General features: G+C 49.5%; 1 protein-coding gene across 1 annotated transcript in view; it reads left to right on the forward strand.

Annotated features, from left to right (window-relative positions):
• PHLPP2 (PH domain and leucine rich repeat protein phosphatase 2) overlaps positions 1 to 15,360 on the forward strand; it is a 152,819-nt gene that overhangs the window by 97,830 nt on the left and 39,629 nt on the right. Inside the window, exons 12-15 of the mRNA XM_074969029.1 lie at positions 1,445 to 1,600; positions 2,482 to 2,682; positions 13,332 to 13,494; positions 14,338 to 14,468. Coding sequence (XP_074825130.1) covers positions 1,445 to 1,600; positions 2,482 to 2,682; positions 13,332 to 13,494; positions 14,338 to 14,468 — 651 coding nt within the window. The remainder of the gene's footprint in view (positions 1 to 1,444; positions 1,601 to 2,481; positions 2,683 to 13,331; positions 13,495 to 14,337; positions 14,469 to 15,360) is intronic.

Here is a 15,360-nt window from a genome sequence, read left to right on the forward strand (position 1 = left end):
TAGATAGTAGGAAAACCTTGCTAATTAAAAGGGTAGTTAAACTCTGGAACAGGCTTCCAAGGGAGGTTTTGGAATCCCCATTGTAAGTTTTTAAGAACAGGTTGGACAAACACATATCCGAGATGATCTGGGTTTACTTGTTTCTGACACAGCACAGGAGGCTGGACCTAATGACTTCTTGAGGTGCCTTCCATCCGTACATTTCTGTGATTATATACTTCTGGTCCTCATAGTGGCACAGAAATACTTGGGTCATATTTTCAAGGTTAACTGATGCAGTAACGTGTCTCAGTATGCAGAGGGCTTGAAACAATAGTTCTGAGGTGGAGAACTGCCCTGGCTGTAACTGATGCAGAGAGAGGACCAGCAGCCTCTAGAGCCAGGAAATAAGTGATAGAGCAGACTAGGCTCCTGAAACCCTGAGGGTACTGCACTCCTGTCACTGCTCAGAGAAGAGGGCCACCATCAGCAGTACAGGGGCGGAGGCCTCCTGGCTCGTCTGAGTAGATGAAAGGAGGAGTAGGCCACCAACAACTGCTGCTGGCTCCTTCTGGAAGCCAGAGGAGAAGGTGCCCCACCCCAGAGCAGGTGCTGTATGAGGAGAATTGGATGTTACACCTTCATCCTTGGAGCAGGGAAAAAATGATGCTGATATCTCCTCAGCACCATTCACTGGTGGTTCCCAAATAAGATGTCACCTGCAGTGGCTTTCAGAGCTCCCTAACGTAATGATCTCTTCCTTTCCTACATGTTGTCATGAAATAGATGCCAGTGTCAGCGCTGTTAACTGAGTTATCTCACTGAAATTGATGGGGCAGTTTATACCTGTTTGTTGTTATTTCTGTATGTCTGCAGACTCAGGTAGACATCACTGTAGTGGTTACACTCAGCTCAACTTTCCAAAATTATCTTTGCAGTCATTAGGATTAGAGACTTGGGTTGTTTTTTAAAGAAAAGCGGAGATTCTGGAGAATATGATGGCAGCCTCAAAGCCGCACTGGGTTGTTGATCCAGTGCAGTTCAAGTCCAGAATCACTTTGTCAGCATTGAGAATAGTCTCTTCTGTCAGAAGGAGGAAGTCACTAAATTCTAGTCCATCCTTTGCTGTTCCATTCCTCCTTCATCCTACACTGTGAAGTATGCTCACAGTGTATCTATATACACATGCCTACAGCACAAATCAGGGATCTCTGCATACATGTACAATAGCTTGGATAGAACTGCAGGGGCACTCACATACATATGTGTACACAGAGGTAGCGGCTTGCCTGATCACGCATGCTTCTCACTCTTTGCATTGTTTAAAATTCACTGACCCAGGCAATGTAATGTTCTTCAGCCCTAATTTTGTTTAATAAAAGGATTAAAGACCAGGAGCTTTCTGCTGTGGGGCTCTGAAAGAAGGGTGAGCCAAACTAATTCAATAAGCTCTCTGTCCTCCTAGGACCCTGAGTAGTTTGAGTCTTCGGAAGTTGATGGTGGGGCACAACCATGTGCAGAGTCTTCCATCTCTGCTGGAACACATTCCCCTGGAGGTGCTGGACCTCCAGCATAACCTGATCACTAAACTCCCGGAGATGTTCTTCTTCAAGGCTCTGAAGTAAGTGGCAGCAGAACACATTTTGTTAGGATGGAAGCTTTTACCTAACTCTGGGTGAAAGATCAGTTTCCTCTGGCTGTCTCACCTTTGGAGCTGTAAAGGGTTATGGTGCTGTTTGCGTGACTGATGGTGCAAGGTTCTGGTGCTTAATTGCCTGTTGAGTAAGAGGTAATAGGACAGATTTGTGTTTTATGAGGCAGTAATCCAGGTGCCAAGGGGAGAAATCACCCAGCTGGCTGCTGAGGGAATCAGGTTTCTGTATAATAGCAGGAAAGGTGAGTGTAGTCTAGCCCACCAGCCCACCAAGGAAGTTGCCTGTAGTTATTATTATTTCTCTACCACAATTTATATGCACATAGGAACACAGTGCACTGAGGAGTTTTCATTCTTTGACACCAGTATATAAGTTTTTCAGGTACAAAGGAGAAAGCAGACAGGCACTTGGATACCACTGTGATAGGTGCAGTATAAGGTGTTAAGGGCAGAGAAGAGATACTCACTGGAATGGAATAATCCTAAATAAAGTAAAACACAAGCTTTATATTCCCAAGTGACTGTGAGAGCTTCCTGCACTCAGCTTTTTTCTACCCATTCCCTGTGTTATCTCTCATCTTAGCTTGCAAACTCTTCAGGGCAGGGATTCCCTTTTTGTTGAAAAGCACTATGTGCATCTCTAATGCTATATAGCTAGTCATTTTTAGATTGATAGATTTTTAAGGCTGGAAGAGACCATTATAATCATGTGGTATGACTTCCGTTATGATAACGCGGCCATAGCTATCTGTCCAGGTTCTCATATGGCTTCTATCACTGTCGTATCTGGTGAAGTGGTTTGGATGGGATGGAACAGAACCTAATGTCTCTTAATCTGTTGTTGTTAGTCTCAGGTACCTGAATGCATCTGCCAACAGCCTGGAGTCCTTGCCATCTGTTTGCCCTGGGGAAGAGAGTCTCAGCATGCTGCAGCTACTTTACTTGACCAATAATAACCTCACAGATCAGTGCATCCCTGACCTGGTGGGACACCCAAACTTACGGGTCCTGCACCTGGCAAACAACCAACTGCAAACCTTCCCTGCAAGGTAAATGCACGCAAAAGGTGGGGAAAGGTAATGCTCAGCTAACAGGGCTAGAATCAGTTGACTCAGCTGGGTTAGAGTGAGTGGGTTTCCTTCCCTCATTGGGAACTGGTAGGAGCTTATCGATGTCATGATGAGATGCTGTGCCTCTGATATGTGACTCAAGATTCACTTCCTCCCAAGCATCCATCAGTATCCCTCAGGATAGTGCTGGCCGCTGTGGTTCCTGTACTCCTAGTACGTGCCGAGTGCGGTGGAGGTGGGGGTGTGTGGCTGGCTGAGCCTGGGGTGGCTGCATTGCTAATAGCAGTGGGCAGGGCAGTTTACAGCAGCTGTGAAGGCTGTTAATTGTGCTCTTCATACAGTCATAGATTTTCAGGCTGGAAGTCCGTTCTGATAATTTAGTCTGATATCCTACATACCTCAGGCCATATAATTTTATCTGTTGATTCCTACATTAAGTTCATAATTTGTGGTTGAGCTAGAGCATCTCTCTTAGAAAGGTACCCACTTTTGATTTAAAGACTTCAGGTGACTGAGAATCCACCACATCCTTTGGTAAGTTGTTTCAATGGTTAATGACCCTCACTTAAAAGAAGAAAAGTGCCTTACATCAAGTCTGAGTCTGTTTAGAGTCAACGTCCAGCCATTGGATTTTATAATGCCTTTGTCTGTTAAAGAGCCATATAACATCAGAAATCTTACCCCCTGAAAGTACTTCTAGACAGTGATCAGATCACTTCTTAATTTTCTATTCTTCTTCGAGTGCTTGTTCACGTCCATTCCACATTAGGTGTGCGCACACTGCGTGCACGATCGTCGGAAACTTTTTCCCTTAGTGGCTCCCAGCGGGCCCCCTCCGAGTGGCACCACTGCACCGTGCATATATACCCCAGCCCAACCCCCTCCAGTTCCTTCTTACCGTCCGTGGCGGCGTTGGAACAACCTCTCTCTCTCGTAGAAGAGCAGTCCCTTAGCCTTTTCAGAGCAGCTGTTGATGGAGGCCGCATTGCAGCCACCGGGCCCAGAGCGCCCAATGCCGACTCAGGCTTCCTCGGTGCATAGTGCCCCGAAGCCGTTGAGAGACCCGGCACCGTCTAAACACCGTAAACTGTCGGCCCTGGAGCGCCAGACTAGGCCCTGGCACCGCTCGTCCTCCCCGGTGCGGCCCCTGGCGCAGCCGAAAGTAAGGCGCGGTCGTTCCCCACACAGGAGGCCAACGCCTCCCAAGGCCCCGAGCGCCGATAAGAGCGGAAAGGCTGTGGTACCGACGCCGACATCAGCGGTCCCGGCAGCACAAGCCTCACCAAGCTCAGACCTAAGTGAGCTCAGTGCAGACGATGGGCTCGAGGGCATAACGGATCAGCCCTCCACGCCTGGCACCTTTGAGGCTGCAAAGGACCTCATCGAGCTGTCCGCGGCGATCCCCCTCCCGCATAGGGAGAACCCTCCGGCACCCATGCGACGGGTGCTATCGAGGGGTAAGCCAGCAATGGTGTGCCGCTCGAGGACACTGTCCCGGCACCACTCCCGGAGTTGGTCCCGGTCGAGCTCCGACTCCGCAGACTCACAGTTACTGGCAGCCCAGAAGGAGGTCGCAGCACCGGGAGTGGGTTGGTGTGAGGAAGCACCGGAAAGGGAACACCGCTCTCCGGCACCACCCAGAGACCGGCACCGGGAGGAGTTGAGACAGCCCTCGCCAGAGGACTCCTGCAGATGGTCCCGGTCCAGGGAAACTCAGGCACCGGTCCAGGTCCAGGTCCCGGTCCAGATCTGATCCCGGTCCCAGTTCCGGGGATACCAGTACTGCTCCCACTCAGCCAGGAGCCGCTCATTCTCACGCCGGTGCAGATCGTTGGCACCGCCGTGGCCTTCGCAATCGGCGTCGCCGCAGTCCGGCTCTGAGTCCGGCCGCTATAGCTACCTGCACCAGGCCCCAGACAGCAGAGACCCTCAGATGGGCTGGCAACCCCAATGGGGATCACCAGGCCATTGGCCTTTTTGGACCCACTAGGCCTATCAGGAGGTCAAGAGGCCCCGTCCAGGGCAAGTTACTCGGTGCAGCGATCCCGGTCCCTGCACCAACACCAGACGGTGCCAGAGGCTACAGTATCCAGGCCCCCAGCATTCCCCCAGGATAAACCGGAGAGACCGGCACCGAGTGCAGTGCCGTCCCATGGACTCCTGCTCCGGCCCAAGCTGGAGGCCCCTCCCACGGGAGAAGGGGAGCAGGAGGACCAGCCAGAGGGAGTCGAGCAGCAGTTAACCTCCTCGTTATCCCCGGATGAGGCGGTGGCGGGTACAGCGGTGTCCGGCCCTCCACCGATAGACCATAGAGCCCACCAGGAGTTGTTGTGCAGGGTTGCCCAGAACTTGGGGTTGCAGGCCGAGGAGACGGTTGAGCAGGAGGACCCCATGGTGGACATTTTGAGCCCCGAAGGTCCATCCAGAATAGCGCTCCCGCTCATTAAGACCATTCAGTCCAACTATAAGACCATATGGTAGACCCCAGCATCCAGCGCTCCAACGGCCAAAGGAGTGGAGTGTAAATACTTTGCCCCATCTAAGGGCTATGAGTTCCTGTTCTGCCACCCGAGTCCATGCTCCCAAGTGGTCTCAGCAGTAAATGAAAGGAGTGCCATAGACAGGAGGCCCCAGCCCCTAAGGCCAAGGAGGCAAAACGCCGGGACCTTTTTGGCAGAAAGGTGTACTCATCTGGGGGCCTTCAGTTGAGGATTGCGAACCAGCAGGCCATCTGCAACAGGCATAATTTCAACTCCTAGGCGGCGGTGGGGAAGTTTAAGGACAACCTCCCGCAAGGTTCCCAACAGGAGTTCACGGCCCTGGTGGACGAGGGCAAGGCAGTAGCCAAGACCTCCCTGGATTCAGCGGACGTGGCGGCTAGAACAGTCGCATCAGGGGTGGTCATGAGGCTCTTGGTGTGGCTCCAGGAGTCAGGCCTGCCACCCAAGGTCCAGAATACACTCCAGGACCTCCCTTCGAAGGGTCCGGCCTCTTCTCGGACCAGACAGACACGAGGCTGCACAGCCTTAAGGACTCGTGGGCTACGCTTAAGTCGCTGGGTATGCACACTCCGGCGACCCAGAGGAAGCCCTTTAAGCTGCAGCCTCCCCCTCAATGCCAGTACCAGCCTCGCCATAGGCATGAGCCTTACCGTAGGCGAGGCAGTAATAACAGGCACCGGCGCAACAACAGTAACAATAATGCACCGGCCCAGAACCAAGGCCAGCACAAACCCCCGCCGGGCACTAAGCCAGGCTTTTGAAGGTGCGCTCGAGGACAGCGTACCAGACCAGTCACCAGATCCGTCCCTTTGTTTCCTGAACTGCTTGTCCCGTTTCTCCCGTGTGTGGTCCAACATTCCGTCAGATCATTGGGTCTTACGCACGGTGCAGAAGAGGTACCCGCTGCAGTTCTCCTCCCTCCCCCCCCACCTCCCTTCCCCGTCCCTCTTCAGGGACCCCTCTCACAAGCATCTCCTAGAGAAGGAAGTCTGCTCGCTGCTAGAGGCAGGGGCGGTAGAGGTGGTGCCACACAGCCTAATGGGGAAGGGGTTCTACTCCCGGTACTTCTTCATCCCCAAGGCCAAAGGGGGCCTTCACCTCATCCTAGACCTGCACAGGCTCAACAAGTTCCTGGTCAAGGCCCGGTTCCACATGGTCTCTCTGGGCACCATCATCCCTTCCCTGGATCCGGGGGACTGGTACGCCACCCTTGACATGAAGGACGTGTACTTTCATATCGCCATCCACCCAGCACATCGGCGGTTCCTACGGTTCACCGTGGACCAAGAACATTACCAGTTTGCGGTTCTCCCGTTTGGTCTAGCCGTGGCCCCACAGGTGTTCACGAAGTGCATGGCGGTGGTGGCAGCCTTCTTACAGAGGCAGAGAATCCGGGTGTACCCGTACCTTGATGACTGGCTCCTGGAGGGTCGATCCGAGGCGGAAGTGCTGGGCCATGTGGAGGTGGCCCTGAGATTGTTCCGCAAGCTGGGACTCCTGGTCAACGTCCCCATGTCCACGCTCGTACCCACACAGAGAGTAGAATTCATAGGGGCAGTCCTGGATGCGGTGCAGCCCAGAGCAAGCCTTCCAGTATCCCGATTCCAGGCTATCCAGCAATCGGTGGCTTCCCTGCGCCAGTCTCCAACGACAACGGCCAGGTGCTGCCTGCGGCTGCTGGGCCACATGGCAGCATGCACGCACCTGGTCAGGCATGCGAGACTGAGACTCAGGACTCTGCAGGCGTGGCTCGCTCGGGTGTACCGCCTAGGCAGGGACCCCCTGGACTTGGTAGTGACAGCCCCAAGGGACGTGCTGGACTCCCTGCGGTGCTGGTAGTCCCAGCCCGTGGTTTGCGAAGGCATCCTCTTCGCCGCCCCACAGCCAGACCTGACACTGGTGACAGATACGTCAGACCACAGATCGGGGGCTCACCTGGGGGACCTCATGACGCAGGGGTTGTGGTCCAGAGCAGAGCGTTTGCTCCATATCAATGTGAAGGAGCTCAGGGCGGTTCGTCTCGCCTGCCAGACCTTTCATGCCACTCTGAGTGGTCACAGCGTGACAGTTCGGACAGACAACACTACTCCCATGTTTTATATAAACAAACAGGGCGGGGCCCGTTCCTCGCCACTCTGTCTCGAGGCTCTCCTCCTCTGGGACCTTTGCATAGCCCATGCAATTCACCTTGAGGCGTCTTATCTCCCGGGGGTACCAAACTCCCTTAGCAGGTCGTACCGCATGCACAAGTGGACGCTCAGGGCGGATGTCGTGCTTTCGCTCTTCCGCAGGTGGGGGTTTTCCCGGGTAGACCTGTTTGCCACCAGGGCCAACGCCCAATGCCCACGGTTCTGCTAGTTTCAGGGCCGCAGCCCAGGCTCGCTCGCAGACGTGTTTGCGATCCCGTGGAGAGGGGGCTTGATGTATGCCTTCCCCCTGCTCCCCTTGGTACACGTGGTCCTACTCAAGGTGCACAGGGACAGGGCGGCGGTGATCCTCATCGCTCCAGCCTGGGCCCGCCAGCACTGGTACACATCGCTCCTAGAGTTGTCGGTGGAGGCCCCAGTAGTCCTGCCCCTACACCGGGACCTCATTACACAGGACGGCGGGCGGCTTCTCCACCCCGACCTGCAGTCACTGCACCTGACGGCTTGGAGGCTCTGTGGCTAAACGCCCTGGAGAGCCAGTGCTCCCTTCCCGTGCAGCAGATTCTGCTTGGCAGTAGAAAGCCCTCTGCCAGGGCGACCTATATGGCCAAGTGGAAAAGGTTCTCATGTTGGTGTGAACCCCAACAGGTGTGGCTGTGCCAGGCCCTGGTGCAGGCCATCCTGGAGTACCTCCTGCACCTCAAGCAGCAAGGGCTAGCCCCGTCCTCACTCAGAGTACATCTGGCAGCCATCTCCGCCTTCCATCCGGGGTTCTTGGGGGGCTCGGTGTTTTCCCACCCAATGGTGGGACGGTTCCTTAAAGGGTTGGAGAGGGTGTTTCCGTACTCACGCCCCCCAGTCCCTCCATGGAACCTTAACCTGGTCCTCTCTAAACGCATGGGACCCCCTTTTGAGCCCCTCACTTCCTGTTCTCTCCTCCACCTTTCCTGGAAGGTGGCATTTCTGGTTGCCATTACCTCAGCCAGAAGGGTGTCCGAACTGAGGGCCCTCACCTCTGAGCCACCGTATACAGTATTTCACAAGGACAAGGTGCAGCTCCGACCGCACCCCAAGTTCCTCCCTAAAGTGGTCTCCCAATTCCATTTGGGCCAGGACATCTGTCTGCTGGTGTTCTTCCCGAAACCCCATACGGACCCGAGTCACCGCAGCTTGCACACCCTGGATGTGCTTCGAGTGCTGGCGTTCTATTTGGAGCGCACCAAGCCCTTTCGCAAATCCGCGCAGCTGTTTGTGGCTGTAGTCAAGAAAATGAAAGGCCTCCCTGTGTCCGCGCAGCAGATTTCGTCTTGGATTACAAGCTGCATCCGGGCGTGCTATGAGCTCTCAGGTGTTCCGGCCCTGGCGGTCACGGCCCACTCGACCAGGGCGCAGGCAACTTCCGTGGCGTTTCTGGCACAGGTGCCGATTCAAGAGATCTGCAGAGCAGCCACCTGGTCCTCGGTGCACACCTTCACGACCCACTATGTGGTCAACCAGCAGGCCAGAGAGGACGCAGCGGTTGGCAGAGCGGTCCTCCAAGTAGTTTTTCCGTGATTCCTACCCTCCTCCAGAGGTAAGCCTGTAATTCACCTAATGTGGAATGGACGTGAACAAGCACTCGAAGAAGAAAAAATGGTTACTCACTTTCTCGTAACTGTTGTTCTTCGAGACGTGTTGTTCACATCCATTCCACCACCCACCCTTCTACCCCTCTGTCAGAGTCGCCGGCAAGAAGGAACTAGAGGGGTTCGGGCTGGCAGGGGTATATATGCATGGCGCAGTGGCGCCACTTGGGGGGCCCCGCCGGCCTGACGAGAGCCGCTAAGGGAAAAAGTTTCTGACACTCGTGCATGCGGCGCATGCACACCTAATGTGGAGTGGACGTGAACAACACATCTCGAAGAACAACAATTACAAGAAAGTAAGTAACTGTTTTTCCAATAAACTAAATAGATCGACCTCAGATCATTTGGTTGGCTCTTCTCTGAACCCTTTCCAGTTTTTTAATATCCTTTTTTTCATAGATATTTAGGTCAGAAGGGACCATTATGATCATCTAGTCTGACCTCCTGCACAACGCAGGACACAGAATTTCACCCACCACTCCTGCAAAAAACCTCACACCTATATCTGTGCTATTGAAGTCCTCAAATCGTAGTTTAAAGACTTCAAGGAGCAGAGAATCCTCCAGCAAGTGACCCGTGCCCCATGCTACAGAGGAAGGCGAAAAACCTCCAGGGCCTCTTCCAATCTGCCCTGGAGGAAAATTCCTTCCCGACCCCAAATATGGCGATCAGCTAAACCCTGAGCATATGGGCAAGATTCATCAGCCAGATCCTACAGAAAATTCTTTCCTGGGTAACTCGGATCCCATCCTATCTAATATCCCATCACAGGCCATTGGGCCTATTTACCATGAATATTTAATTACCAAAACCATGTTATCCCATCATACCATCTCCTCCATAAACTTATCGAGTTTACTCTTAAAGCCAGATAGATCTTTTGCCCCCACTGCTTCCCTTGGAAGGCTATTCCAAAACTTCACTCCTCTGATGGTTAGAAACCTTCGTCTAATTTCTAGTCTAAATTTCCTTGTGGCCAGTTTATATCCATTTGTTCTTGTGTCCACGCTGGTACTGAGCTTAAATAATTCCTCTCCCTCTCCAGTATTTATCCCTCTGATATATTTATAGAGAGCAATCATATCTCCCCTCAACCTTCTTTTAGTTAGGCTAAACAAGCCAAGCTCCTTGAGTCTCCTTTCATAAGACAAGTTTTCCATTCCTCGGATCATCCTAGTAGCCCTTCTCTGTACCTGTTCCAGTTTGAATTCATCCTTCTTAAACATGGGAGACCAGAACTGCACACAGTATTCCAGGTGAGGTCTCACCAGTGCCTTGTATAACAGTACTAAAACCTCCTTATCCCTACTGGAAATACCTCTCCTGATGCATCCCAAGACCGCATTAGCTTTTTTCACAGCCATATCACATTGGCAGCTCATAGTCATCCTATGATCAACCAATACCGCAAGGTCCTTTTCCTCCTCCGTTACTTCTAATTGATGCGTCCCTAGCTTATAACTAAAATTCTTGTTATTAATCCCTAAATGCATGACCTTGCACTTCTCACTATTAAATTTCATCCTGTTACTATTACTCCAGTTTACAAGGTCATCCAGATCCTCCTGTAGGATATCCCTGTCCTTCTCTAAATTGGCAATACCTCCCAGCTTTGTATCATCCGCAAACTTTATTAGCACACTCCCACTTTTTGTGCCAAGGTCAGTAATAAAAAGATTAAATAAGATTGGTCCCAAAACTGATCCTTGAGGAATTACACTGGTAACGTCCCGCCAGCCTGACAGTTCACCTTTCAGTAGGACCCGTTGTAGTCTCCCCTTTAACCAATTCCTTATCCACGTTTCAATTTTCCTATTGATCCCCATCTTATCCAATTTAACTAATAATTCTCCATGTGGCACGGTATCAAACGCCTTACTGAAATCTAGGTAAATTAGATCCACTGCGTTTCCTTTGTCTAAAAAATCTGCTACTTTCTCAAAGAAGGAGACCAGGTTGGTTTGGCACGATCTACCTTTTGTAAAACCATGTTGTATTTTGTCCCATTTACCATTGACTTCAATGTCCTTAACTACCTTCTCCTTCAAAGTTTTTTCCAAGACCTTGCATACTACAGATGTCAAACTAACAGGCCTATAATTACCCGGATCACTTCTTTTCCCTTTCTTAAAAATAGGAACTATGTTAGCAATTCTCCAATCTTACGGTACAACCCCTGAGTTTACAGATTCATTAAAAATTCTTGCTAATGGGCTTGCAATTTCATGTGCCAATTCCTTTAATATTCTTGGATGAAGATTATCTGGGCCCCCTGATTTAGTCCCATTAAGCTGTTTGAGTTTCGCTTCTACCTCAAATATGGTAATGTCTACCTCCATATCCTCATTCCCATTTGTCATGCTACCATTATCCCTAAGATCCTCTTTAGTCTTATTAAAGACCTGAGGCAAAGTATTTGTTTAGATATTGGGCCGTGCCTAGATTATCCTTGACCTCCACTCCATCCTCAGTGTTTAGCGGTCCCACTTCTTCTTTCTTTGTTTTCTTCTTATTTATATGGCTATCGAACCTTTTAGTATTGGTTTTAATTCCCTTTGCAAGGTCCAACTCTACTTGACTTTTAGCCTGTCTCACTTTATCCCTACATGTTCTGACCTCAATAAGGTAGCTTTCCTTGCTGATCCCTCCCTTCTTCCACTCCCTGTATGCTTTCTGCTTTTTCTTAATCACCTCTCTGAGATGCTTGCTCATCCAGCTTGGTCTACAACTCCTGCCTATGAATTTTTTCCCCTTTCTTGGGATGCAGGCTTCCGATAGCTTCTGCAGCTTTGATTTAAAATAATCCCAAGCCTCCTCTACCTTTAGATCTATAAATTCTTCAGTCCAATCCACTTCCCTAACTAATTTCCTTAATTTTTGAAAGTCAGCCCTTTTGAAATCAAAAACCCTAGTTGCAGATTTATTTTTCTTAATCCTTCCGTTCAGTTTGAACTGAATTAGCTCATGATCACTTGAGCCAAGACTATCCCCTACAACCATTTCTTCTATGAGGTCCTCACTACTTACCAAAACTTTTTGAAGTGTGAACATCAGAATTGGACACGCTATCCCAATAATGGTCTCACTAATGCTGTAAGCAGAGGGGATACCACCTCCCTATTTCTTCTTGATATTCCCAGCTTATACAGCCAAGGATCAAGTTGCCCCTCTCAACCATAGCATTGGAATTGGCATCTCCTGTTCAGGTGGTTATTTACCGTGACCCTTAAATCCTTTTTAGAGTCACTACTTTCCAGAAAACAGATCCCCATCCTGTAAGTGTGACTTGTGTTCTTTATTGGTGTATGACCTTGCATTTGGTTGTATTTGAACAACATGCACTTCAATAAGCCCAGTGTACCAAGTGATCCAGGTTGATCTCTAGAACTGACTCATCCTTATTACTATTTACTAATCCACCAATTTTGTGTCATCTGCAAACGCTACTATAAGCGAGTCTTTATTTTCTTCCAGATCATTGATAACAGTATTGAATAGCATTGGGCAATCAACAGACCCTGCAGGACCCAACTAAAAAAGCTCCTATTGGATGATGATTCCCCATTTAGATTTATTTTTGGTGATTTATCAGTTAGCCATTTTTAATGCATTTAATCTGTTAATTTGTTAATCAGAATGTTGTGTATACAATGTCTTAGAAAACTCTAAGTATATTATGTTAACACATTTATCTATGTTATCCAAACTTGTAATCTCATCAAAAAACTGTATCTAGTTTGTTTGACAAGACCTATTTCCATAAAACCATGTTGATTGGCATTAATTATGCTACTATCATTTAATTCTTTATTGATTGCATCCTATATTGGCTTTTCCATGATTTTGCCTAGGGTCAGTGTCAAGCTAATCAACCTATTGTTTCATGGGTCATGCCATTTATCCTTATTAAATACAACATTAGCTTGTTTCCAGTCATCTGGGACTTCCCCAGCATTCCAAGATTTGTTAAATATCTACACTCAGTGACCCACATAGCTTCTTAGTCAATTCCTTTGAAACTCATGGGTACAAGTTCACTGGTCCTGCAGAGTTGCCTATGATGAGTTTCTCTTCTGCTTTCATGCATGTAGGAGCCAGGAGCAAAGAAATCAGACCACTGGGCAAATCCTGGCCTTACAGTCCCTGTTCTCACTACCATGTTTCCTTGGAATTGCTGGCTGTCTCCTATCCATAAATCAGAAACACAGCTAGTAAGCAGCTGAACCTTTCCTTTGGCTGCTTCCCTAGATTCTCCTGCCCAGGGAGCAGATTAACCCTTTGGGTCCTGTGCCTATGAATTCTGATGGTGGCAGGTTCTGGCTCATGAGATGTGCTACTTTGGGTTTTCCCTTCAGCAAACTGAGCAAGCTGGAGCAGCTAGAAGAGCTGAACCTGAGTGGCAACAAGCTGAAGACGATTCCTACAACGATCGCAAACTGCAAGCAGCTGCACACACTTATTGCACACTCAAATGAGATCAGTATCTTCCCAGAGATCCTGCACCTACCTTGTATTCAGGTATCCCTGAAGGGTGAAAGGCTTCAGGAAATAACTGGGGTGGAGGGATAACAATGGAATTCCTGGGAGAGGAACTGCAGGCTCCAGCGTTAGAATGAAGGTCCCATAGAGGGTATAATATGTGCATCCTGTATCTATTCTGTTCCTTCTTGTTTGTTTCCTCTCTAAATTAAACAGTCACAAACTTTTCATTCCCTCCTTCAGATTCATTGTCCATCTCTGAAACCCCTCTATTTATATAATTTATGAGACAGCAGGAGCAGAACTGAACACCCAAGTCCAGCTGAGAGTATTCTGCACATATCTGTATGGGGTCCAATCACTACACTTCCCACCACCTCTGACCACCATCCCCGTGGGGCCCTGTCACTACATTCCCCGCCCCATTTAGGATCTCCCCCAAACTCCTAAGAGCCCTGTCACTATATTCCCAACTCAATCCCATTACTGATCTGCACTTGGTGGTGGGTTCCATCACTACATTCCCCACCCCACTGCCAATTAGCTCCCAGAAATGTGTCATGCAAATGGAACTGACAGGCCTGACCCACCAGTGGAAAAGAGACTTAGAAGCCGATAAGGCAAAGAACTAGTGATCTGTGACCCAGAATTGAGAGAGGCTATCTCCCTGAAGATATTACGCTCCCCTTATAATATGGAGTTGAGGATATAGCAGCAGGGCCTTTGGGGGTTGGAGAGAGATCCAAAATGGGGTGGGCAATGTAGCGATGGGGCACTGGAAGGTGGGGGTGAGCAGACATATGGAGGGGAAATGTAGTGATGAAGCCCTTGGGGGGTTGCAGGGAAGGGATCCCTCTCTGTTATGCTTTCTCTATTCTGCAGTTTGTAGACTTGAGCTGCAATGAACTAACAGAAATCGTGATCCCTGAGGTGCTGCCAGCTACCTTGCAGGAGCTGGACCTGACTGGAAACACAAACCTGGTGCTAGAACACAAGACCCTGGACATCTTCAGGTGAGTTGTGGGGCTGCCAGGCCAATGAAGCAAGAAGCTCTCTGGGAAGGGCTTATCAAGCTGGGCACAAGCACACAAGATGCATTTTAATACAGACAAATGTAAAGTCATACGTCTAGGAACACAGAATGCATGCCATCCATGCAAGATGGGGAACTCTATCCTGGGAAGCCATGACTCTGAAAAAGACTTAAAGGATCGTGGTGGATAAGCAGCTGAACATGAGCTCCCAATGCAATTCTGTGGCCAAAAAGGGCTAATGCAATCCTTGGATCTATAAACAGAAACCTCAAGTAGGAGTAAAGAGGTTGTTTCTTCAGCAATAGTGTCCAGTTCTGGTCTCCACAACTGAAGAAGGATGTTGATAAATTAGAGAGGGTTTGGAGAAGAGCCATGAGATGATTAATGGATTAGATAACATACCTTATAGAGATAGACTCAGGGAGCTCAATCTATTTAGCTTAACAAAGAGATGGTTAAGGGTGATTTGATCAGTCTCAAAGTACCTATAGGAGGAACACAAATTTGATAATGAGCTCTTCAGTCTAGTAGACAAATATATAACAAGATCCAATGGTTGAAAGTTGAGGCTAGACAAATTCAGACTGGAAATAAGGTGTACATTTTTATCTGTGAAGCATGTACCAGAGGTGGAAGTAATGTGTTGACTGGGTCACTGAGCACAGCAAAAGTCCTTAACATCCCCTTCCCACAATCATTCATCCATGACTGACTAATGCTGTCTGTCTTGCAGCAGTCAAAGTGCAGATGCTGGCTGTACATCAGCATAGAACTGTTAGGCAAAGAATCTCTTGGTTGGCACCTTGTAGATACATAACAACAGCCCATGGAAGGCTTCGTCCTTAATCTCCTTTCCTGGGCTCAGCTTCTT

Source organism: Natator depressus, chromosome 12, assembly GCF_965152275.1.
Source record: "Natator depressus isolate rNatDep1 chromosome 12, rNatDep2.hap1, whole genome shotgun sequence".
NCBI classification, from domain to species: domain Eukaryota; kingdom Metazoa; phylum Chordata; order Testudines; family Cheloniidae; genus Natator; species Natator depressus.